This window comes from Rhyacophila brunnea, unplaced genomic scaffold, assembly GCF_057557595.1.
Source record: "Rhyacophila brunnea isolate RB1 unplaced genomic scaffold, BYU_Rbru_1.0 scaffold_13, whole genome shotgun sequence".
Classification (NCBI taxonomy): Eukaryota; Metazoa; Arthropoda; class Insecta; order Trichoptera; family Rhyacophilidae; genus Rhyacophila; species Rhyacophila brunnea.
Window position 1 is genome coordinate 38,111,072 of NW_028232785.1, and position 25,939 is coordinate 38,137,010.

Genomic DNA, 25,939 nt, shown 5'->3' on the forward strand with positions numbered 1-25,939 from the left:
CGTTTTGATCAGAAATCACGCCCGTGTGAACCATTTTGTGACTTTTTAGAGCACTTTCGCATCCAAAAACTGCGTTACAAAAGCTGCAAATCAAGTTACGTGAAAAATGTACTACTCTTCTCAGATTAAGTCTAAGTTCCTTCGGAGTCTCTCGTTCTGAGATTTCTCCTTTAATGTTTTGTTCATCTATCGTCACTTCTGAATACTGTATCATTTTATCTTGGATTCCATCAGGCGAGAATTGTCGACGACTGTATATATCGAGATGCCTTGACGTGAAAACGCCTTTAGTAGAAACCTAGAAAACAAAAATAATCGAAGTCAATATTATTTATTAAATTAGATTTTAAACTGTTCCATTTGAGCAATTTTTTCGAAGCTTTTGGTTTTCGCGTCTTCAGACATTATAAGTGACGTGAGAATGAAAATGACGTTAAGAAATGGTAAAAGTACCGTCATAGATATTAAATACAAACAATGTTACGGAACGATCCATAAATAGTTTTTAAAAAACTGCACCTACATCTAACATCAAAAGAAAATTCACAAAATAAACAATGACACGATTGTGGTACTACTCTTGGAAATACGTATAAAACTATTATAGTTTCGAATGCAAAATTTTAGATTGATGTGAATAAGATAGTTTCACTTTAGCGTGTTTATTTCTAAAATTTCTTGATAAAATAATTTAAGATGCCAGAATAACGTACATACTATGAGGCAGTTTTGCACCCTATTCGAAAAAAAAATTTAAATTTCGTGTAGTAACTAGTAATTTCTGTGTCAGTGTATTATTGGAGAGTGTGCATACTGTCGGAAGATGCTAAAAGGCGTAACCAATGTCACAAACAATATTCAAATTGAGAGAGTTTATAATATTCAAATTTCATCAAGCGACCTCGTTCAAAAGTATAAACAATGTTTTAATATTTAAAAGCATAAAAGAAGAGCTGCGGAAACCCCTACAACAAGATTGCCCCGACTTAAGCCGACTATTCTCCCTACAGACGGACGCCAGCGGACACGGAATGGGGGCTGTACTCTTCCAAGATAGGGACGAAGGCGATCGACACATCATTTTAAACGCCATCGGTTGCCTATCTGCAGTGGAACGCAAGTACCACAGCAATGAACAGGAGGCCCTCGAGATCATCTGGGCTAATAAACGTTACAGGGTCTGCCTAGAATAACGAGAGTTCACCCTGGTAACCGACAATAAGAGGCTCACTTGGCTCCAACAAGCGAAAGACCCAAAGAGCGAAACTTACCCGATGGGCGATCCTAATATCAGAGTTTTCTTTCACCATTACCCACTGTCAGGCATGTAGTAACTAGTAATTTCTGTGTTAGTGTGTCATTGGGGAGTATGCATAGTGTCGGATGATGCCGAAAGGCGTAACCGATGTCACAAAAAATATGCAAATTGATAGAATTTATATAAAACTTTCATCAAGCAACTTAGATCAATAGTATAAACAATATTTTAATATTAACTAGAACCATCTTATCTTGGCTAAGATTATAAAGTGTTGTATTCAGTGTTACAGACTATACCGGGGTTCGGGGACGTAGATTTATACCTGGGCGTAGTTATGCACAAATCAGCCAAGCCACAATTTTGAAAAAAATGAGTTATTGTGATTTCCATAATCTCACACGTTCGTTTTACGTTCTGCGCAAATCAGCCAAGCTGCTGTCATACAAACATCTCATATAAATGCGTTTTAAAGATTTTGCAAATGGCAGAATATGGCATTTTTGATTTGCATAAAGCAACCAAGCTGCTGTCATACAAAAATGTCATATCAATGCGTTCTAAAACAATGAAATATTCGTTCTGCAAAAAGCAGCCAAATGATATTATGTACTTACGTAAATTTTTAAAATCGTGACTGTAAGGTGTGTTTTTCTACATTCAATTAATAGACATTATTTTCTCTATTACATTTTATGTTTTTCATTTTATTATATATAATATAATATACAGATTTTTCATTTAAAAAATAGTGCCAGGCAGCTAAATATTGATGTATAATTTACAAGTTTTCGAATTATTTTCAGAATTTTGAAATTCCCATAATAATTTAGTAACTTAGAAGGCTATTTTTAAAGAAAATAAACAAAAATAAAGACTTTTCTTACAAAAATAAGAGATGGCTGCATTCTGCAGAATGCACATTCTAAAAAAATCATTTTACTCAAAACACCTGGACTGCTAAACACCAAAATTTCATATATGATATGCTTTTATCTCTTCAAAGTTATACAAAATCATATATATATATATATATATAATATCTATCATTCAAAAAGTATACACAGTATACAGAGGCTTTGCTGATTTAAAGAAACACAATTTACATAAAAGTGCTTCTATCTCTGTTTGAGGTTTGTGTGACTCGGCTGCTTTGTGCATAACTACGCTCACCTGAAAGTGCGGGAACGAATTCATATTCAAATTTCATCAAGCGGTCTCGATCAACAGTATAAACAAAGTTTTAATATATCATACTTTTGAATTCGTGAGGGCACGCATACTGAGCGTTGTATAGGGACGGCAGTTATCCAAAGAGCGACACTCTCAAGAAGGAATGAATCGGTTAATATAATTTACACATATAAAATATTATATCATACATATCTATCTTTATCTGGTCTGAGCGAAACAGTAAGTCGTAATTTAAAATAACTCAATAATAAATCCTTTTTGTTTTGCTGAAATGAACTATTCTGATAAATTTATTCGTCAATGAAAAACACTAATAAGTTATGTATTCATTTGTTGATGATATTGTATAGATTGATAGAATTTCCTAAACGTATAGTGCCTGAAAACGTGCATGGATTTACTTGCAACAATAGTGTGTATTTTAAACTATCGCGATAATAATTATTTACACGTAAAAGGGCTGACTGTCTCTCCAATCTCATTTTTCATGCGTATGCGAGACGCGATGAAATCATCGTTTTGGTGATCTTTGCCAGATTCAGACAGGTTCGGACAAGTTTGTAGATAATAGGTAGACGTAAAAATATTCTATGCGGTGTAGTTCGTATTTCTTTCGGCAGGTTCGCCACTATCGTTACATTTCACATGCGCACACCTACGCACCTCTAATTTTTGCGCGAACATTCAGAACCTTCTGAACTCTTATGATACATGCATGCAATCTTGCATCTTGCACGATAATGCGAGTTTACGTATAGGTACCTGTTCTTGTTACGCCCGCGATAATACGTACTGTCAGCAGTTTACCCATGCACGTGTCAGAAGAGGTATAAGAGGCAGTTTAGCAAAAGTGACTTATTACGTAGGTAGGTCCAACAATCGTTCACGGACTTAGATTAGGAAAGCTTACAAGATCATAGATTAATTCAAGAAAATATTACTAAGAACCTATGTGTAATCACAAAATAGATAAAATTTTGTGTTTCCGGTGGGTCTATTCTATACGCAAGGCGGCTATCGGCTGCTATCGAAGGTAGTTTATTATATAAATAATATTGATATAATATATTATATTGATGCGGTTAATAAGTTATCCGTCTAAACCAGTGCTCCGAAACCAGTGTGCCGCGAGACGATACTAGGTGTGCCGCGGAGCATTGCTTAAAAAAAACATTACTTACTTATTAGCCAAATTTGCGTACATGGCTGATAATACATTTGAGCACCTGCATGAACTTCATAAAATAATGCAAGGTCAGAATGAAAATATATTGACATGATCTGATAGATTAGAAAGAGTTAAGACAAGGATCTCTACAAATGTACCGAAGGACCTACCAGACCAATAAAATCAAGCAATAAATTTTGGATCCGTCTCAAAAACATCAAGGCCATCAAACTTAGTAAAGTAGGGCTAAAAACTTTTACGTTCATTGCAACAAGCTCAGGTATCATAATTATAAAATGTTATTTTTCATGGCAATATGTTTACGTTATGTATATATAATTATTTATCAAATAAGTATGTCATGTAATTTTGGTGCATGTCCCCCACAAGCTCAGGGGGGTGGCGTGGCAGGTCAAGCAGATAAGTGAGATAAACGCAAATTACAAATTTGCCCTAATAGCCAAAAAAGTGGCAACACATACGATACAATTTATTAGTATTGTGTCAATGTTCGACAAATATTTTTTCATTGTTTATCCGACAACTCACCATAATTCATGTGGATGTATTAATAAATACAAAAAAATCGCTAAACATAGAATCAATACGATTAATTTTATCTCGAACACCATTCGAAAAACGCTATGTTAAAGTATATCATTGTCTTTAACCTTAGCGATTGGTAGCGGGAAACCGAAGATTGTGGCCTCAAGTCCATGGTTTGGTGTATAAATTGTTTTGCGTGTGGTGTTCCGCGGAATTCTGGGAAGACCTTTAGTGTGCCGTGGGTGAGAAAATGTTGCGGAGCACTGGTCTAAACTGACAAAAAGTGCTCTGTTTAAACAGCCCCTCTCTTGGCTGTGTTAACTTTTAGAGTGAGATAGACAGTTTAGGCGGCTAACCTATTGTAACAATTGTAATACCTTAATGCATAAATTTGATAAACTATCGTCGATAGCTGAATGTTTACTTTATAATCAATGGGAAGTATATTATTTTGTAGGTGCATAATAACATTATTTGTGATTTATTTTAAAACAAGTGCAAAAAATTAACACTACTTATCGGCGGCAATATCTCAAAAAATAGGGGGTCATTTTTAGTCTGTTTATCAAAGGCGGTACTGTGCCAAGGGACGTCACTTCATGCTCAATCTATTTACATAGACACAATAGTTTCTTGTGTAAATTACAAATAAAATCATGTATATAAGAAGCCAACTATATACATTATATCAGCGGCGGAGGGTGGAAGTAGGCTGTTAAGAGTCGACTTAATTGGTGCATATTAAAGTTTTTCAGTCAAAGGTTTTTGTTTTCTTTGATCTAAGACTACAATGGGTAGATAGTGATTGTTAGTTTTTAAAAGTTTAGTTCAATAAAAACAAAAACGTATGACTAGCAAAGTTCAATGTAAACTATTTATGGCGGATCTTAACAGCCTATCTCCACCCCTCGCTACTGATGGCTGATACGACTGGCTGGAATATTATGGGGATTTATTGAAATGTTAAACGTCAACCTTCGATATAAATCGGCGAATAGAGAAGCAAATGTTACAATATATAAACTTGAATGCACCCCATGTCCTGGTGTGTAATCTGAATGCGAACATCCGGGTTGAGGATCTTCATCAGAAAATGTTGGCATTTCGTCTTCGGTGAACTCATGCTTTATGTCAGTCTCAGTGACATTCGTCGCAGCCAACTGAAAAAAACAACGTTTATATAACATGTTGTCAATATGTACATATTATTAATCTAGGTGGAAGTACGCTGTTTAGATCCAATATAAATAGTGCACACTAAGCACATACCTACTTATTTACCTTCATTAAACTAAGAATACAAACTGCAGATGTTGCCGGTTAGTTTTTAAAATTCTATTAAACCCTGCCTAAAGTAAACCATAATATATTAATAAGTTATGCTATGTGCGATTCGAGAAAAACAGTGCACAATTTTTCAGTCATATTTATTTTGGTTAAATTAATAATATATTAAATCACAGATGGTGTTGGTTAGTTTTCTATAATCTATTAAGCCCCGTCTAACCAAAATTAATATTGAATGCATTTATGGCATAACTTTAAATATATTATTTATAGAAGAATCTTACGGCTTCGTTTACGCTGGATGCAGCATTATCACACACTAAGGTTGGGTTAGGTTAGATTAGGTAAGGTCAGGTTATGTTTAGTCTAAAAATAAAGTTATGAAAGGCACCATTACCTGTATTTCTCGAAACAAAGTTTAATATCATCGTAATGTACCTACATATTTTGTCAAAAACGCAACATTGTAATATAATCTTATTCTTATCGTTGTTATTCCATATTAATGGTTGTAAAAGACGACGTAGGAAACAGTTACAAAAAACTAACCTCATAATGCGGAAACTTTATAGAATATACATATAAAAATGTATACTAATTATAATTACTTCAATTAGTAAGTAGGTGACCCTACCTAACATGTCACAAATGTATCGTAACTGTCAAATAGTATAATCGAGTCATTTTTTGAAACAATATTTATGTCATCGTATGTTCCTACGCAGTTTGTAAAAAAAGAAACATATTATTATTACACACCAATCGTTGTTATTTCCGATCTAAAAAAATCAGTTTCAAAAAACTAACCTCGAAATTACAACTTGAAACGTCGGCATTCTCCTGCTTTACTTGAGTGCGAACTTCCGGGCTGATTGGGTGGCTAATCTGCGTATCAAACAAAAGCTTGCCTTCTTCTTCAGACTGTGCTCCATCACATTCTCGCTTTACGTCCATTGTAATGGTAAATATGTCAGGAAGAACGTGACAAACAGGATTCATCCAAGGTACATTAATTTTAGAGAAGTGTTGCCAGAATACGTAATTATTTATTATTAATACCCGAAATTCTGAAACGTCTATTCCGAAGAAGCGATCAAACAATAAACTGTGTTTTATAGGATTTTAGTTATGTCCTATTCTATTTGAGAATTTTTTTTCCACTCGGGTTTTGCGTTTCGAGATTTTCATGCACTACTAAACTCGTATTCACCAATGTCAAATACACACTAACGTATACCTGCACTGTTATTTTCAACCTTTATATTAAATCTATTAATACAATTAAGTAGGGAAACTTTATTGCCTACCCATTCAGTCAAGGATCAAAAGTAAGTATAACAAATAAGACATGGAGACAATGCTCATTTTCATTTTTCTCCATTGTTTTGTTTTGACAACAAAACATACAAATACTATTTCATTCATATTATTGAAGTGTGTCAAGTGTAATTGTACCTATTCAGCGCCATCTTTAGATAATTCAAGCCTGAGTATATCTTTTTGCACAAGCAACAAGTGGTCCACTGTTCAGCTGTCAAAATTAGATCCCTGATTGCTTGACATATTGATTCTCTCTTTCTCGTTTCAAATTGAATTAAGTTTAAAAATCTCAAATCACAAATATTAATAAATTAGGTATAAATAATATACATTCCCGTTATTCATTAGATGTCAAAATCAGACTAGTCCTTCACAAAAAAACCGGTGGTAATATCAATTTCCAAAGACTATGTAGCATTGATATAGGTATGCATTACATTTGTAGGCGTATTAATGATAGTGTATTATTTATCACGTAACTATTAAATCAAACTTTCCCTGTGTGAACACGACAGACGCGTCAGTATAAGCACTTTATAGAACAATAACAGGTCATCCATAGACAATAACGGCGGAAAAAGTAGGATCAGTCGTTGTGAATTAACGGCTTTCTACTTGACTCGGTAATGACCTATTATAAATATTAGTTTCGACGGAAAATATTTTTCAGTATTGTGGCAACACTTTTCTAGCATTAACAAATGGATCCTGTCCGTCACGTAACACGTGGCTTCTGGAATATATACCCTTAACATGGATGTACAGCAAGAATGTGCTGGAGAACACTCCGATATAGAAGGCAAGTCTTTGTCTGACACGCTGACTAGCCATCCAAAAAACCCGGATCCTCGCTTTCATGTAACGCAAGAGAATGCGGACGTTTCAAGTTGCAATTTCGAGGTTAGTTTTTGGAAACTAAATTCCTTTACAATCGCTTTAGATTAAGATTAACAATGATTAGTTTATTATTGTAAACTGTGGCTTTTTTACATAGGTACTATGTAGGAACATAAGGTGATATTAAACTTTGTTTCAAATAATTACATGTTTATACAAATTGACAGCTATGATACATACGTGTGATATAAGTTAGGTTATCTACTAATCCATGTTAAATATAATTATTATACATCGTTGTATGGACGTTTAGTGAACTGAAACTTTACTGGTTTTACTGTGTTAACAACATGTAATAATGCTTCTTTCAGTACCTTATAGCGGAACTCTCTGATAAAACATCTGATAATCAACCAGCTGTCGTCAAGCGCGAGGTCATTGAAGATATACCACACCCATTATATGATGATGAATACCCTCAAGCGGGTTGTTCATATTCAGATTACAGGACAATACATCAGGTACGTTCAATTGTACGTAGGTATATGTGCCGTTTTCTTCCCTTGATGCCGTCTTATATTGAAGGTTTGAATTTATAATGCATCTTTGAAACTTCATAAGGAACTATTATAGGTAATATAATTCAGTCAAACTTGTTTCATTTATTGATTGCGGAGTAGATTCGAGCTATTGGCGATTGCTAAAACAGATATTTTGAGACAGTATTGAGTAGGTATATAAATCTATTGTTAAATCACTTAAGTATATTTAAATATGGTGATTTATACATCACAATCATTCGAATGTTAAGCAATAATTAATGTGATTATTTGTAAATATAATTAATCGCCCGTGAGCCCTTTTTAGGAAGGTAATAAAAACTACTTGCAGCCATAAAATACCCTAAACGGAAGCAATATCTAAGTGAAATGGAGTGAGAATAGACCAATTCTATTTTCAAAACTTTTTGTAACAAATTAATGGGTACTGTTCGGTTATCAACCTAATCTAACCTAAACTAACCCGAACTACCAAATAATCCAGTATACCGGGTATTTTCAAAAATAGTTTTCCGCTGTATTCCTGATAACCGAACAGCAATTAATTACCTAAAATACCTAACTATTAAACGTCAGAGTGACAGTTGGTACTTTGAAAATAAAAAAAAACGAGTAATAATTACATAATTTAGTAATATAAGTTAAAATATATAGAAATAAACCAACGGCGCTTCAATAGGCGGCCCATTTTCTTATGTGTCTAATATAACAAGATAATTAAGAGCTAGTCGAAGAATCTAGGTTATCACAAGTTTTGTTACGCGAAAGAAGTATAACTTCTAACGTGCGTACATAATTACACACACAATTTTTTTTTAATTGTCCGACATTGAAATAAAATATATTTCGAATTTTACTGATCATTAAGTTATTTTTATTGTTCTATTTTATATCTCTATGTTTTATATTATTTTTATTGATTTTTTTATGTCTAGATTAAAAAGAATTTTTATATAAAACACTATTTTAATAAAATTTTATATGAAAAGGAGCATTTGGTTTTTTTCTATTAAAACCATGAAGCCGCATATGCAAGTTTGTTCGTCAATTCTCGCTCGTCAACTATATGGCCGCAACTGCAAAAATCCACAATATAATTTAAAAAAATATATTTTTATATTTAAGAACTACAGTAGGGTAAAGTACATAAAATTATTCTAACATGGTACAATTTTTGCAGCCTACTTAAATGTATTAAATTGTAGTTAATTATTTTACATTCAAACTCAAATTACACAATATCATGTTATTGCAGTTACGACCCTGTAGATCTCAATGTGCGATATGTTTACAAAAGGAAAATTAAAGTACGCAATGTGCTGCAGTTAGCTGGAATGTCTTTCGGTAAGTATACATTCACTTGCCAAATGCAGTCGTACATTGGTGGTCACTGAAAGCAGAGGATGCAGATGTGGCAGGTTTTATCCAGAAATGGATTAACTCTGGCTGATCCTAATGGTGATACTGTTATATAATATTATTAATCATGTTGTTATTTTCAGGAGTGTGAAGACAGCCTGATCAATATAAGGTCGGAGAATGATAATGAGCGTGTCATCATCAAACAAGAATTTGTTGACGATGCAATTCGCCAAATCAATAATGAGAATCCTCAACAAGGCTCCTCTGATCCACAATACAGCCCAGTAGATCAGGTACGTTCATTTACAGGTTCACTAGTAACACAACTTTTAAACATTTTTTATATTCGAAAGATCGATATCTAAATGGTATTAAAATTTATATGGTCACCGCACATGTGACACTGATTTAGCGCGGGCGGAAATCCCGTTAAAAATAACTCGCGAGTACGTAGTACTATGATTATCGAAACCCTTCGCGGGTTACGGATACTGCTGTGATGGCAGGATCCGACCGGGACTGCAATCGATTTGAACTGATTATCGTAATCTCGTAATGATTATATTCGCTTATATTAAAATTGTTAACGAAGAGTGCGTAGTAGACCACGGCGTCTCGCACGTCCTCCGGAGAATATCGCTTGGACGGAACTGATTTGTTTGAAGATTCATGGATTATGCATTTATGTTGATGTCAGGGAGACATGCTCAGCGTAGGTCAAAATGAATATGGAAATGGTCACAATAATGTGTTAATCTTGCCTATTTTTTTAATAATAAATTGCCTAATTCTTGTCAAATTTGGGATCACAGAGATTATCATTATAATTTTTATCGTAAATATTTTACTGTAATAATGTCGAGATAAATTATACTAATGGTTTTATAAATGCGTTTAAAAATTAATAAAGGTAAAAAATCTTAACACCACTGCACATTTATGTACTGAAATATAACTATATTCTAAAACATTAGAGCGAGAGCTTTAAAAGAATACTATTTTATGTAATAAAAATACTTTATGCAGTCATCAAATATCTAAAATAAATATAACGGATAATAAGGCTTCAAAATTATATACATAGATTATCTACAACGTTTAAGGTATGTCCAGGATCATGCTTTGAAAATAGAAAAAAAGCTCCATTTTGACTCACGCTGAGCACGTCCGCCCTTAAGGGGAATATATAAAAGAAGCGTGATTCAAATGCTCCCATGACCTTTTTGAAAAAATTCAAAACAAGGAAAAATATATTCAAAGAATAAAAGTAATGACCTTGTCTAGAAACGTGGTGAAAGATAGAATCTCAAGAACTCTGTTATTTTTTAACTTATTATGATACATCACTGGTGTCTTTTAAAAATAGTTCAAATGTTGTTTTTTATTTGCTCCTTTACCTCGTAATATTTTAACGTTATATTATTAATGACTGATCAATGTGGATTTACCATTGGTGTATGGTTGGGTCTTAACTTACTGATATCATCTCCCCGACAGTATTTGACGTTATCCGTGTCTAGGCATAATGTTTCCACCTGGATCTTTTGCTATTTTTTTTAAATTTAATTAGGAAACAAACAGTTACATTTTAATTACAAAAATATGTTTTCAATAGAATAATGAAAAGTTATGACAACTAGCAAAGTTTACATGTATAAATTATAATATAGTTAAGCCTAACAAGATAGAAAGTAAGAATAACATAAATATAATGAAATTACTTAAGAAAAGTGAGGAAGACTAATAAAAAGACAAACTTTTTAAAATATAAAAGTATATATACATCTATTTATACAGAATTTTGGAAATAGCGCGTTTAAACAAAACATGTAAATTATTGAATGGATCAACGGTGGAGAAAAACATATTGTAATAATTAAAACAAGAGCGCCGCATAAAAGAGTTTTGTGCATGATTAGAATCGCTACGACTGACCTCATACATAATGGTAATAATGACCGGTTATTTAAAATTCTCATAATTTATTAAAACTTTTATATGTTTTATTTAGACTATCGCTAGAAGCACTGTAGCGGCCAATGCTGCGAGTCTTATATCGTCCTGGGACGTGACTGAAGCACAAGCGTTTAGCGAAGACCTACACATTGAGGAACAAGATATTTAGAAAGAACTCAAGGAATATATAGAAAGGTTCAATAATATCGCCTGTCGCAATAGTAAACGTGATATTTTTCAATCAAGGAATATGGTAAACACAGAATTATTAGTGGCTGTTATACAGACGGAAAAAAAATCGTTTCATAAACAAAATTTTGTGTGCAGTATCTGTTTTGATTTTTTTTCGTCTTTTGACCTAATGTTGCTTCACAAAGCGATACACAAAACCACAATTGCGAAAACGACCGAATCCGTTGCAAGGCTGGTTAAATGTGACAATGGTCATTTTTCAAGATTTCGTCCTGGTCACGTCATGAAGTCACTCAAAATGACTCAATCTGGTGAAAAGCTATTCAAATGTGATAAGTGCAATTACTCATGCAGACAGTCAGGTTCCATGAAAAAACACAAAATGATTCATTCTGGTGAAAAGTCATTTAAATGTGACACATGCAATTACTCATGCACACGATCAGATATCATGAAAACACACAAAATGACTCATTCTGGCGAAAAGCCTTTTAAATGTGATATATGCAATTATTCAAGCAGATATACAACTCACATGAAAAGACACAAGATGACTCATTCTGGTGAAAAGCCATTTAACTGTGATAAATGCACTTACTCGTGCACGACTTCTAGTAGAATGAAAATACATAAAATGACTCATTCTGGTGAAAAGCCGTTTACCTGTGATATATGCAATTATTCATGCAAACGATCAGATGTAATGAAAACACATAAAATGAGTCATTCTGGTGAAAAGCCATTTAAATGCGATAAATGCAATTACTCATGCACACAATCTTGTCAAATAAAAACACACAAAATGATTCATTCAAGTGAAAAGCCATTTAAATGTGATAAATGCCTATACCCGTGCAGACAGTCTGGTGGTATGAAAAGACATAAAAAGACTCATTCTGGTGAAAAGCCATTTAACTGTGATAAATGCAATTACTCATGCACGGCGTCTGGTAGCATGAAATTACATAAAATGACTCATTCTGATAACAAGCCATTTAACTGTGATAAATGCAATTACTCAAGCAGACATCCAAGTCATATGAAAACACACAAAATGACTCATTCTGGTGAACAGCCGTTTAAATGTGATATATGCAATTATTCATGCAAACAATCTTTTCAAATGAAAACACACAAAATGATTCATTCTGGCGAAAAGCCATTTAAATGTGATAAATGCAATTTTTTTTGCAGACATTCAAGTAACATGAAAACACACAAAATGATTCATTCTGGCGAAAAGCCATTTAAATGTGATAAATGTAATTACTCGTGCAGACAGTCTGGTGGTATGAAAACACATAAAATGACTCATTCTGGTGAAAAGCCATTTAACTGTGATAAATGCATTTACTCATGCACGACGTCTGGTAGCATGAAATTACATAAAATGACTCATTCTGGTGAAAAGCTATTTAACTGTGATAAATGCAATTATTCAAGCAGACATTCAAGTCATTTAAAATCACACAAAATGACTCATTCTGGTGCACAGTCATTTAAATGTGATAATTGCAATTATTCAACCAGACATCCAAGTCATTTGAAAACACACAAAATGATTCATTCTGGTGAAAAGCCATTTAAATGTGATAATTGCAATTACTCATGCAGACAGTCCGGTAACATGAAAACACATAAAATGACTCATTCTGGTGAAAAGCCATAACGTGATAAGTGTAATAACGCGTGCCATAACGTCTAGTATTAAGAAATTTCACAAAAAGACGCAATCTAGTGAAAAGCCTTTTAAATGAGATAATTGTAATTACTCACGCATAAAATCTGGTAGCATCAAATTGCACAAAAGGATTCATTCTAGTGAAAAACCATTTAAATATTTTAATTGCAATTTGGCATGCGTATATTTTAACATGAAAGGACCCATTCTGCGAAGATCCATTTTGCTTTAAATCTTATACGCATGCAAATTGTCTTTGAAAGACACGAAAATAAGACACTGGGTGTGCTTTTAAATGAACTGTAAAATGTGAAGGAATGATTCAGATGCTAGGAAAGTAGGGTATGTATAGGATGCCAGGCACTGACATTTGATGCTATTGAGGCTGGCTCCATGGCCTGGTTGTCAATCCTGGTCGTATTATCAGTCTCGTTCGGTATTGTTCATTGGGTCACCCAGTGCGTGGCACTTGACGGTTTAATTTATGTAAGTGTTTATATGCGCACGGTTAATAAATGACTGACCGTTATTTGTCGCGCCAGGCAAGGGTCAAATTGTCTGGTGGGTAGGAATTTATCTGTTGTATTAGGGCCACCCTAATTGGCGTATTCAGACAAGGCCATTTGAATTTGATATAATTACACATGCATAACTTCTGGTAGCATACTTCACAACGACTTATTTATTTTTAAAAAAATCCGGCATTTTTGGGATATAATTTCAATATAATATAATATAATATACCAATAAAGGCGTTCTTCTCGTTCGTTGTTTGGTGTATTTTGGTTTAAAGACTTTGAAAGGCCTCCTTATTATATACGAGCGCGACACCGGTGTCCCGTCTGAAACGGGCCTAAGACTACAGTTTTTGACTAGGTAGGTAGGAACTAAATTGCTGATTGAAATTTAATTCGAAAGATACACAAATAAATAACACCAATTATTATGATAAATCGTGATCCTTTTGTTATGCATTGATTAGGTATATTGTGAATAAAATAATGACCTTCCCTCCGTCGAACATTAGCAGAATGTAAAACTAATGTTTTTTTAACCGTGCAATAATTATATAAAATGCCATATCTATTCCTCGGTTTTGTGCAGTGTCGCTCAGAAGCGATCGATTTATTGGAATAAGTCACCTTGCACTCAATTTACTTTCGCGCGAGGTATAATAAAATACTAATAAAATTATTATTGCTATGGCATTGTTATACTGATTGCTGCGTTTAAAAATAAATTATTCCTTATGCCCTTTACGTAATCATTATGTCGTAATACAATAATACCGATAAAACCATACAAAACCACAAATAACATACGACTCGTGAATATTTTTCTCATAAAGCTGCAGTTCGTTTTCAATATATTTGAATCCGGGTTTAACGCATAATATCATTACTATTCTGTTGAAGTACCTACATTATATCTACAAAACTAAAGCTAGCCTAACGGTCAGTCGAGAAGGGACCGAACGTGCGTACGTCATTCTTATCATCTACCGATTACGTAAATAATTAATATTTTTGTAGCCCATTCTATAGCGACATTATATTATTATTTAACCGTTAGTCATTGTATTTTAAACCATACAATAATACTTATTGTCTCTGTACTAAACATAGTTTTTGAATACTTCAAACCCACTTGCTCTAAGAAATCTCGTTTGATGGTTGGTGTATTTCGAAAAGTTGAAGTTAGTTCTTAGTAACATAAATTGAAGTGTTTCGAACTCTACAACCGTAAGCTAGTTGTTTTTTTATAACCATATCCGATCTTAATAGGATCATATTGGCCTCCAACAGGTTTTGTTTCCACGAGAAACGACTGTCAGCCACTGCTCAACCAAATAAGTCCATACTCTGACCCTATACAGATTGAAAAACAATATGTGTACATGCCAGACCCAGGATTTAAACCTGGAACCCACGACGCCATAAGCCGACGCTTAAGTCGTGCGGCCATCGTGGAACTGTTAGTTAGTTCATAGCTTTGTTTGGGCGATCCGACAATATGGTGCATACTTTTTCATTCAGATTTATTAGTTTTCGTTGAATTAGAAATACATATCACACATCGACTACCTCATGGAATAACACACCAATTCAAATTAGTGTGTTTTAAGTTTTTTGAGCTATTGTTGCATAGAAAAAAATACCACACCAGCCAATTTTTTTTTGGATTTTTTTCTCGAAAAACACCCAAAATACTGTTTAAAATAATACTCGTAAGTAGAGTTATGATTATTTAACATTTTTTGTAAAATCTTAAATAACATGGAATAATAATCCACCTGTAGTCGTATCACAAGTTATTGTTATTAATTTTTACGTGACACTGAATATGACACTATGCCGAGTTGGTGTCATATTACTCGGAAAAAATATACATGCTCCGTACACAAATCATTTTAGTATATCATTTAACTATGATTTCACCGTGGAATATGACACTAATTCAACTTTCACCTTCAAATCTCGCCTTTATCAACTTAGAACAACACTGTATTGAAAAATCATTATCCTTTGTAATGAATCGCACCTAATTTTATTATCGCTAATTGTTTTTGTGACAGTAAAGTTGTATTATTTTTGTTATTGTGAACAAGTGACTAATTTTAATATTAGTACTATCGACCGATGGTAGGCACTTGATGGAATTTGAATTTAAATTCTAATGGATTTAAGTTATGTAAGTATAGTATAATATGTATATATAGAATATCAAAATTAGCTCAAGAGACGAATGAAATAAAGGATGGAAATAATAAATAATATGTAGCTTTAATAATCTCCTAGTTCAGACAACACATTTATGGGTTATAATTATAAATGATTCAACCGTTAATATTTTGTCGGTACTATTGGCTCCCACAGAATTTTCAATATTCATAATATTCTGTGTTTCGTAATATAAACTATAACGTCTTCCTATCATCAGTAAGCATCGTATAAATGCATATTTGCAACATTAGTTTCTAATTTACAACCTATATTAATTATTCTTCTTGTATCGATTCCATGACGACTTGTGATAAGTAAGTAAGATAATACTTGCCTTTTTTGCATGTGTATTGACAATACTTTTTACTAGGCTTTTATTATAAATATGGTAGTCAAAAAAGTCAAAAAGAATCATTGCATGTCTGGATGAAAATTGCATAGTCCACGATGATAACCAGGTTGATTTTACCCCATCAGAAGACTCCCAATACATATAAAATTCCAATAATACTCTTAGTGATCCTGAATAATTGTTGGGTTTTAGTTGGTTTTCCAGTGTGCCAGATATGACACAAACATTTGGAGAAAATTTGGAAATTATTGATGATTTGATCGAAGAAATTACAAAATCTCCAGCAGATCTTACACAGAATAAAATATACGGCTCTTTCAGAGCATAATAACATTATACTTCTATCTGAGTACTTCGCCACCTTTAGACACAAATTCACTTGTAGACATCACATCACCAGACACGACGTTGTCCTTACCTAGTGCATCTGTACAAATTATTTCGACCATTGACATACCAGAATCAAGAAAAAGAAGAGAGCTGTAATTTAAAACTTATGGAAAAGGAAGAAAGCCAAAAAAGTATTCAATTCAGGTGAAGAATATTAGAATATTTGAATACCATGAATGCATCGTGTAAAAATTTTGCCGATTCAAATATGTGCCCCAAAAACGAATGAATCCGAGCGTCAAGTTAGTTTTGATTAATTTTGGATGATTTGCAATCATGAGAGATATTGGGATTTTATCTTACGATATGTCAAGTAAGTGCAAAAGAAAACCTATAAACTTAAAGCTTTTTCAAGACGTTCAAAAGCACTTATTTATAATAAGAAATAATAAAAGTGTGTAAAACTATGTTTTTACAAACGCTTTCAATTTCAAATATGTGGGTGGTGAGTGCTTATTTAAAAAATGAAGAGTCAGAATTGCTATTGGATAGTCGAGGCAGGCACAACAACCATCCTCATACACTCAATGAAGCAACAAAAAATAGTGTAATTGAACATATTAATAATATATTTCCTAAGGAAAGAATCCCACAATGTTAGAAAAAAAAGCCAAAAAGAATATCTAGACGAGAATTTGAATATGGTGAAAATGTTTCGCCAATATAGCATATGGCTTGGATCAAAAAATTATCAGTTTACTGAACGCCAATATAAAGACATATTTTCCACGTATGTCAAACCTTTCCTTTTTTGCCCTAAAAAGGACCTGTGTGAAAAGTGTTTTATTTCCATTCGTCTGAACAGGAACGGAAACAATATCTGGAAAGTGATTATCAGCAACATTTATTATTTACAGATCGTTCGAGAGAGATGAAACAGGGTGATATAAATCGTGCAAAAAAATCGCATTACAACTGTTACAGCATGCTTTGATTAACAAAAAGCTTTAACTGTGTCACAAAGTGAAGTATGAGTCTATCATTATAAGAGAAAATAATATGCCATCTATAATCTCACTGTTTATGATATTGTTAGCAAGGATAGCTATTGTTATATTTGGCATCTACAATCATCTAAGCGAGGTGCGATAGAAATAAGTAGCTGCATATAAGTACCTATAAATAAGTCTTATAAGTAATATTTTTATATATTTTAAATCTAATTTTAAGAATACAGTTGTATGTTAGTTGATAGTTTTCCCACACTATAAAAAAATATTTATTTACATAACGTTTATAATTATCCATGTGGGTACCTATTTACTTGACAATGCTGCAATGCAACCGTTATTTACGTAATTATTTTTCTAAATATATAATATCAATCATTATTATGCTGAGTGAAATATTCATTTAATACCTTTTGCAATTATCATACTATAATATTATGTTCTTTAAAACAATTATCTAAAACTGACTGAATGATTAAAATAAAGTTTATTGCAATAAAATATTGTTTAATTAAAAAATTTTCTCATATCCCATATCCTCTTCTCCATCAGAATATCTAAAAATATGTTTAGTTTAATCAAATATCACCGAGAAAAAAAACACTAAGAGCACATAGTATGTCATTCCTCGTAAAATTCAAAACAAAAATCACTATAAGTCGAGATATTTAAGATTATCGTTCAGAATTAGCATGGAAAAAAACACCATCTCAAGTTACGTGGTACTTTTTTTTATAAAAAATAAAAATAATAACGTGGAAAAATAAACCAAATATAGATCGTCAGTGTTTTGTAAAAAGGGCGAATCAGCGATTTTGGCGAAATTGAGATTTTAACAAAAACACAATATGTACCTTACTAGCCTTGTTATGTAAAAACGGCGAACTTGTATCTTCTCGGGAAAGCACTTAAAAACGATAATCGTAAGGCGAATATTCACTTTGTGTTTTGAATAAAAGGCGAAAGTGACATATTAGGCCTTTTAAAATAAAATCTGTCCTAAAGTAGTGGTAAGTGATATGATGTACGGGCGAATATAGAATATTCGCCCTTTCTGCATATCTACCTACATATCAATGTGACTACCTATTGTTAAATCAAAATTGTCAAGTTCGCCCAACGTCACTATCATTCGTGTCATTTTATTATTGACAAAGCTTATTGGCGGGATTGTTTTTAGAAGTTTCCTCAGAGTAATTTATGGCTCGATGACATTGAGCTACTTTACAAGCTGCTTGTCGGCGAATTTAAAAGCGGGCGAGTCAGCTTATGCGATTGTGATGATGACACACAAAACATTTCACTCGCTCAGAAGCCAACAAGCTAGTGATTAGAAACCATCATTTTTGGTACTATTTTGACAGGATGTATTGAATAGTTTTTTTTTACCGGCTGGTGAACCACTATTGCTCTACTGCGCAGACGCAGATCGGCCCACACGCCAGCGTGTAGCGTGTAAAGTGGCCCGGCATTCAACTTTTTTCGATAGACTGCTTACAATCTGCTTGTTAGCTTGTTCGATGATAACACTTGGCGAGTTTACAAGCAGATTGTAAATTCGCCAACAAGCTGCTTGTAAAGTAGCTCAATGTCATCGAGCCATCAGTGATAAAAGAATGTTTAAGTTGATAACTTGTCAAACATTAGTTTGAAATATAGTTATTTGCTTTTTCTACTAATTGAACAGCATTTGTATTCAATATTAAGTATTCATCGAGTGATACAACATACTTTACCTCAAAATGGGCGAGATTTAAGTTTTCTTGATTAATTTTTCGTGTTGTACAGTTGTTAAGCAATTTTGGTTTCGTAATGTAATATTGTAATTTTACATTGACATATTAATATTGTTTGCATTATGTATACATAACATTATTCTTCTTCTTCTTTCACCCTGTCACGTCCCAACATTGGGGCATAGGGCAAGCACAAGTTGGCGCCACTTCCCTCAGTCCATCGCCAACTCCTGTGCCTCTCGCCATGTCAGACCTGCAGCACGTAGGTCGCTTTTGTAGCATCGCTGTAGGGTGAGGGAGGGCCGGCCACGGCGACGGAACCCTTGAGGCTGTGCCACAAGGGTACGAAGTGCCGCACTCTTTGGCGGCATCCGGAATACATGTCCCAGCCACGTGAATCGTCTCTTCGTATTAACTTCAGTCACCGAAGGCTGTTGTGTCTGCTCACGAACTCGGGTGTTTGTAACGCGGTCGTACCAATGCACCCCTAAGATTCTGCGGAGACATCGATTCTCAAAGCTCAAAAGCCGAGACTCTTGAAGCTTAGTAAGATGCCATGTCTCACAGCCATACAGGAGCAAGGGTAGCACGCACGCGTTAAACAAACGACATTTGGTCCTCACAGAATACAGCCTTGACCTCCATGCGACTCCAAGTTGGTTGAATGCAGAGCCCGCCACACCCATGCGGATTCCAAGCTCACTAGAAATACCACCATCATCGGCAACCGTGGCACCCAAGTATTTGAATCTGGACACCAGCTCGACGGGCAGACCAGAAACCCGAAAAGGAGTGTCGGCGTCGATGCAAGCAGCACTGCACATGGATTTGGTCTTAGCGGCATTCAGATGAAGACCCACACGCATCGAGTTCGTGGCTAGCCTGTTCACGGTCACCTCCAACCTTTCGATCGTCGAGTCAAACACGACTGCGTCGTCTGCATACTCTAAGCCGCACAGTCTTTCTTCGCATAGATCGCTTGTGTCATCATGATGTAGGCGTATCCCACTGTCGGGGCAAACCGTCTTACGCATTATGAAATCCATCATGATGATAAAAAAAGGGCGCATGTACACATCCTTGCTTGACACCTGAAGTGATTTCAAAGAGGTCAGAGGATGTTCCGGCTGCTCTCACGCGACACTCTGTATTGGTGTAGAGAGCACTTATCACGGCGACCAGTTTCCGTGGGACACCATAGCCTAGCAGGATTTGCCACAGAGATTCACGATGAGGACTGTCAAATGCCTTTTCATAGTCCACGAAGCAGCAGGCGACAGGTATATTCATCTCTTGGTACTGTTGCAGGAGGCATCGGAGAGTTGAAATATGCTCTGAGCAGGACTTCCCCGGGACAAATCCACTCTGCTGCGCACGCAAAACGTCCAGCATGGGACTTCTAATCCTTTACAGGAGAATCTGCGCCAACACCTTCCCGGGAACGCTGAGGAGAGTGATTCCTTTGTGATTATTACAGTCTTGTGGGTTACCCTTTTTGTGCAGAGTAACAACGGTACCATCCCTCCAGGCTTTGGGGCACTGCTCCCTTTCCCACACCTCGTACAGAAGGTCACACAAGGACGGCAATACAGCGCTCAGTCCGCAGAGCAGAAATTCTGCATGGATGCCATCATCTCCAGGAGCTTTCCTGCGCTTCAGTCTTTTGACAGCCTCTTTAACTTCAGCAGTTGTCGGAGGATCTTCGCAGAATCCCGATGCAGTAGTGATTCCGAGGGCGGTGATCTCCGACGGAATATCGAAGGGATGCAATGGAGGTGGGCGATTCAGGACATCACTGAAATGTTGGCGCCATAGCTCCTGGACCTTTGCAGGTTCAGTGACTGTCACTCCGTCAGAGTTGCGTAATGCGGTGACCACTGGACGTTTCCTACCACAAATTGCTCTGGTGATGCGGAAGAGAGCACTTGGATTATTCTTGCAGGCAGCAGATTCCGCATCCCGAATGAGGTCATCCAGGCGTCGGCGCTTATCGCGGCGGGCAGAACGCTTTACCACGCGGTCCATTGTCTGGTATTCCGCGCTGCGCTGTGGGTCGTATGTACCATTGTCTCGCAATTCTTTCAGGAGCTTCCTCTTCTCAATCATCTCCCATGTACATACCTACTTATTAATAGTGTATTTATTATTTTTAACACTTCCTTATTTCGACTTTCTTTCTTTCTGACACGCTTAAAATTACGAAAAAGTGATACCTACTTGTTATTTTATTGTATTTCAGATTGTCTCGAGGACAACAGTGGTTAAATTAGTTTAGTTCAAATTAGGTGTAATTACTGCAGAAAGATTGAGTTACGCTACCGTTTTTTATACTAATTCGCTGGCGATTTTACCTGAGAAATCTTTAGAAATCCAATCCAACCAAGTAATTGCTGTCTCAAGTAGAGTTGGGTATTTCCCAAAAAATCTCAATTTCGAGATTCGAGATTTCCCGAAATAATAAAATTTTTAATTCTCGAGATTCGGGACTTCCAGAACAGAATTCTCGGGAATTCTCGAGATATCGGGAAATTTTAAAAAAACCTGTAAAATCCTATAATCAGTGTAAAAACAGACAAATTCCAAAAAAATATGATTTATTTTATTTATGTAAGACAAACAAAATAAAAATACGAAAAAAAAAATAATAAAAAACATTACCTACTTATTAAAATGGAATTTCAAAACACAGACTGGCAATCGCATACGATTTGGAGATACAAAATACCCTGATGTTGCAAAAATTGCGCTCATTTGGAGTCGACGTTGGCTTATTCGTCTTAAATGCCCCGACCAGTCTTTGAACGTTTTGTGTTTTCTATCCACTTTTTCATATATATAGAAAATCGTTTTTTCAAATATTTGATAATAAAGAAATCCCGAATCCCGAGAAAAGATTGTCGAGATCCGGGATTTCCCGAGATGTTAAAAATTTCTATTCTCGAGATTTGGGATTGAAAATTTCTCGAGAATTCCCGTCGGGAAATTCCTGGAACCCAACTCTAGTCTCAAGTGATTACTTTTGTCGAAGTGCTGAAAACTATTTGATTTTGGGTAAGAAAACAGGGAGCTTTGTGTCCGCATTTATTTTTAACGAACGTGGGCAAAATAATCGTTATAAAAGTAAATTAAAAAATCATTTGATTAATAGGCTTTTGTAAATACACATTAAGGGGGTACATGCTCGTCGTAGGTCAAAATTGAGTTTGTATTGTATTTTAAAATCATGATCCTGGACACTCCTTAAACGTTGGAGATAATCTATTTATATAATTTTGAAGCCTTATTATCCTTTATAGTTATTTTAAACATTTGATGACTGCATAAAGTATTTTTGTTACATAAAATAGTATTCTTTTAAACCTCTCGCTCTTATGTTTTAGAATATAGTCATATTTCGGTACATAACTTTGCAGTGGTGTTAAGATTTTTTACATTTATTAATTTTTAACGCATTTATAAAACCATTAGAATAATTTATGACGAGATAATTTTTGTAAAATATTCACGATAAAAAATTATATTGATAATCTCTGTGATCCCAAATTTGACAAGAATTAGGCATTTTATTATTCAAAAAATTGGCAAGATTAACACATTTGAAGATGATTCTAAACATACTTATACTTCGAAGATGATTCTAAACATCTTAGATTCTAAACATATATATACATAAGCTATGTCTTTGACCATTCAAGTGTGATAAACATCTTATGAATAATGATTGCTATTCATTCAATAAAATAAATGTTTATTTATTACTTCCAAATAATATGTTGTCATCACATTATAGGGAACTTATTATATAGCTTGTATTCTGAATAGTCCACCACTTCATTTGTATCAATCTTATTTCTCATTTAGCAATATTAAAATGAATAAATATTATTGTAGAAAATTATGTCGATGTTCACGATGGCAGCGCGGCTTAAGCGTTGGTCTATAGCATGGGTTCTTAACCTCTTTGCGGTAGCGGGCGCATTTGAAATTTGGGATAATAGAGGCGGACGCACATTGGATTTAAAAAAAAAAATAATTATGTATTATATTGTGTTAAGTAGGTAGGTACATTTATTATATCGGGAGGCAGATAATACATTTATTGACATTTTATCGCCTGTGAAGGAATTTACAAAAGAAGCATAAAACACCCATACAGTTTCATAATATAGAAAATAAAAAGAGATAAAATACAATAAAGAGTGAAAACAATATTCAAAATAACACGGGCTATTAGTGCAATTTTCTACATTGCATTTCACTTACTGACTTTTCGAAATAGTGTAAGATGTCAGTCGCACAAATATTATGTGGAACCAAAACTGGATTTAATTTTGTAAGCTCCTTTTTTCAAAGTTTCTTAAACTACTTTGCAGGGAAAGCATGACAGTGACTCGGGCACGCGGTTAAGAGCCCCTAGGCTATAGCGACGTGGATCCCAGCATTGAATTCTGGGTGTGGCAAGTAGCTAAATATTTTTTTTTGATTTGTGTATGAGTTAGAGTAGGTATGGACCTAATAGGTTAAGCAAGTGGCTGTCATCCATTTCTCGTAAAATCAAAATCAGTTAATACAAACTCCACTCTGTGGAGACCCATATTACGATCCAATTAGGATCGGACAAAAAAATGTTCTATTTTAGTTTGCTATGTAATTCAAATTGACATATTGACACCAGTTAAAGTGCAGCTGACCGAATCATTGGTTTTCCCAAAGAAAAAACACAGCCTGCCGCAGCCTACTGCCACATAATCTATGGGAACCACCACAGCCTACGACCCTACTCTTCGCTGCTCTCGCAACCCTCAGATAAGCCAAGCCTACCTCCACACTAATCACAGCCTACTTCAGCCTTGCTATAATAATCAAAAGTTAATAATCCATATCGCCGAAATTGCATTTATGGGCATTTTCGCCAAAGTTTGTACATGTTTGAAATTTGGGTAATATTATTTTTTCACTCAAATTAACCATTTTTATATAGCTAGCAGATTCCTTGTTCTATTGCTGAATTGGTGATAGCAATTTTTCAGCAAAATATTGATTAATACAATATTTATATCATTTTTATTATGAAATTGGGCATAATAAGTTTCCGTTCCGTGACTACGAAACTAAGCTTTTAAAGCATGAATGAGACACTTTTTATCACTTAAAAGAGCTCTATCAGATTAAATAAACCATACACTTAAAAATAAAACTACAAATAGTCAAAAAATATTATTGAATTTTAATTCTTGGGCACATTCCGTTCCCCTCCGTTACCCTATGTCTATAATGGCAGAGCATTTTTCCTTTAGTATTTGACAAAACCAATCAATGTTCGTTCTGCTATTTTTTTAAAGACAATAATCACTTTTACTAAATTTTATTGGAAAAATAAATAAGTTTCGTTATTTAATAATCAAATGAAAAATAGTTAACGTTCAAATTTTTTGGGGACATTTTCGGAATGGAACGAAATGGTAACGGAGTGTAATTTGTAAAGCTAAAGTTACATGTTACCATAAAAACAAATTTTTGTTTTATGAAATTTATTTGAATTTTTTGATAGACATATATATTCAACGTGCGTCAAAATAACAAAACAAATCAAACTTAATCACTAAAATAGACATATTTTATAATAAATTTCACAATACTTGTAAAATAAGGTAGGTAATAATTTTGACACACTATACATTACCATAACTTTTATTTGGCATTTATATTATTTGTAACTCAGATAAAAAATATTTTTAAGCAAATTAACAATATATGAAAAAAAAAATCAGCAAGGGATTCGGACGCGAGTTCCTAGCGCGGCACGGAGTATATAACTTTTACGAAAATAATTACAGTCGAACTCGGTTATTACGATCTCGGACATAGCGAGATCTCGGATGTAATAACGAAACATTTGTTGACATTTGGTTTATGATTTTCGCCATACATTTAATTTTTTCACTGCTATAACGAGCAACTTATCGGATATACCGAGCTAAAATACTGTTAATGTGTCGATCGTTTTAAAACATTTCGACCCTAAGCAATAAAATCCGATTGGATGCCGCCGGGGTCGGATTACGTTTATGACACTAGTAAAGTGTCTAAGTACCTACCTTATTGGTGTTTCGCCGACAATAATAAAAAAGTATCCACGCATATGGTTGAAAAATCCAAGGTTTGTGAAGTCCGTAGGTACCTACCAGCGTTAATTACAATAAACAACTTCTTTTGTAGTTTATGAATGCCATGCTCGTTTCGGGGATTTTTACGATGGTTTCCAAATTTTTTATTTTCAACTTTTTGTGTAATGTGACATGCTCATTTAAAAATTCCTATTCTCTGATATAACGAGTAACGCTTATAATAAGAAAATTCAATCGGTCCCATCTTCCTCGTAATAACCAAGTTCGACTGTATGTTGTCTTGAAATTTACTTGTATTC

General features: G+C 34.3%; 1 protein-coding gene across 1 annotated transcript; it reads right to left on the reverse strand.

The window, feature by feature from the left end:
- Positions 1-16,777: 16,777 nt before the first annotated feature.
- Positions 16,778-21,618, reverse strand: LOC147077461 (uncharacterized). Its single transcript, XM_085941098.1, has 2 exons — positions 21,030-21,618; positions 16,778-16,797 (listed from the first exon to the last, which is right to left on the reverse strand). Exons 1-2 carry the CDS (start codon positions 21,616-21,618, stop codon positions 16,778-16,780), a joined length of 609 nt encoding a protein of 202 aa, XP_085797224.1.
- Between the last annotated feature and the right edge of the window lie 4,321 nt (positions 21,619-25,939).

Bases quoted from the DNA above. Each gene is read 5' to 3' on its own strand.
- LOC147077461 (XM_085941098.1), bottom strand. From the start codon at position 21,618: ATGATTGAGAAGAGGAAGCTCCTGAAAGAATTGCGAGACAATGGTACA. The intron at 16,798-21,029 runs GTACCGTTGTTA...TTGTGTCTAAAG, and splicing joins CCCCAAAGCCTGGAGGGATG to GTGGCGAAGTACTCAGATAG.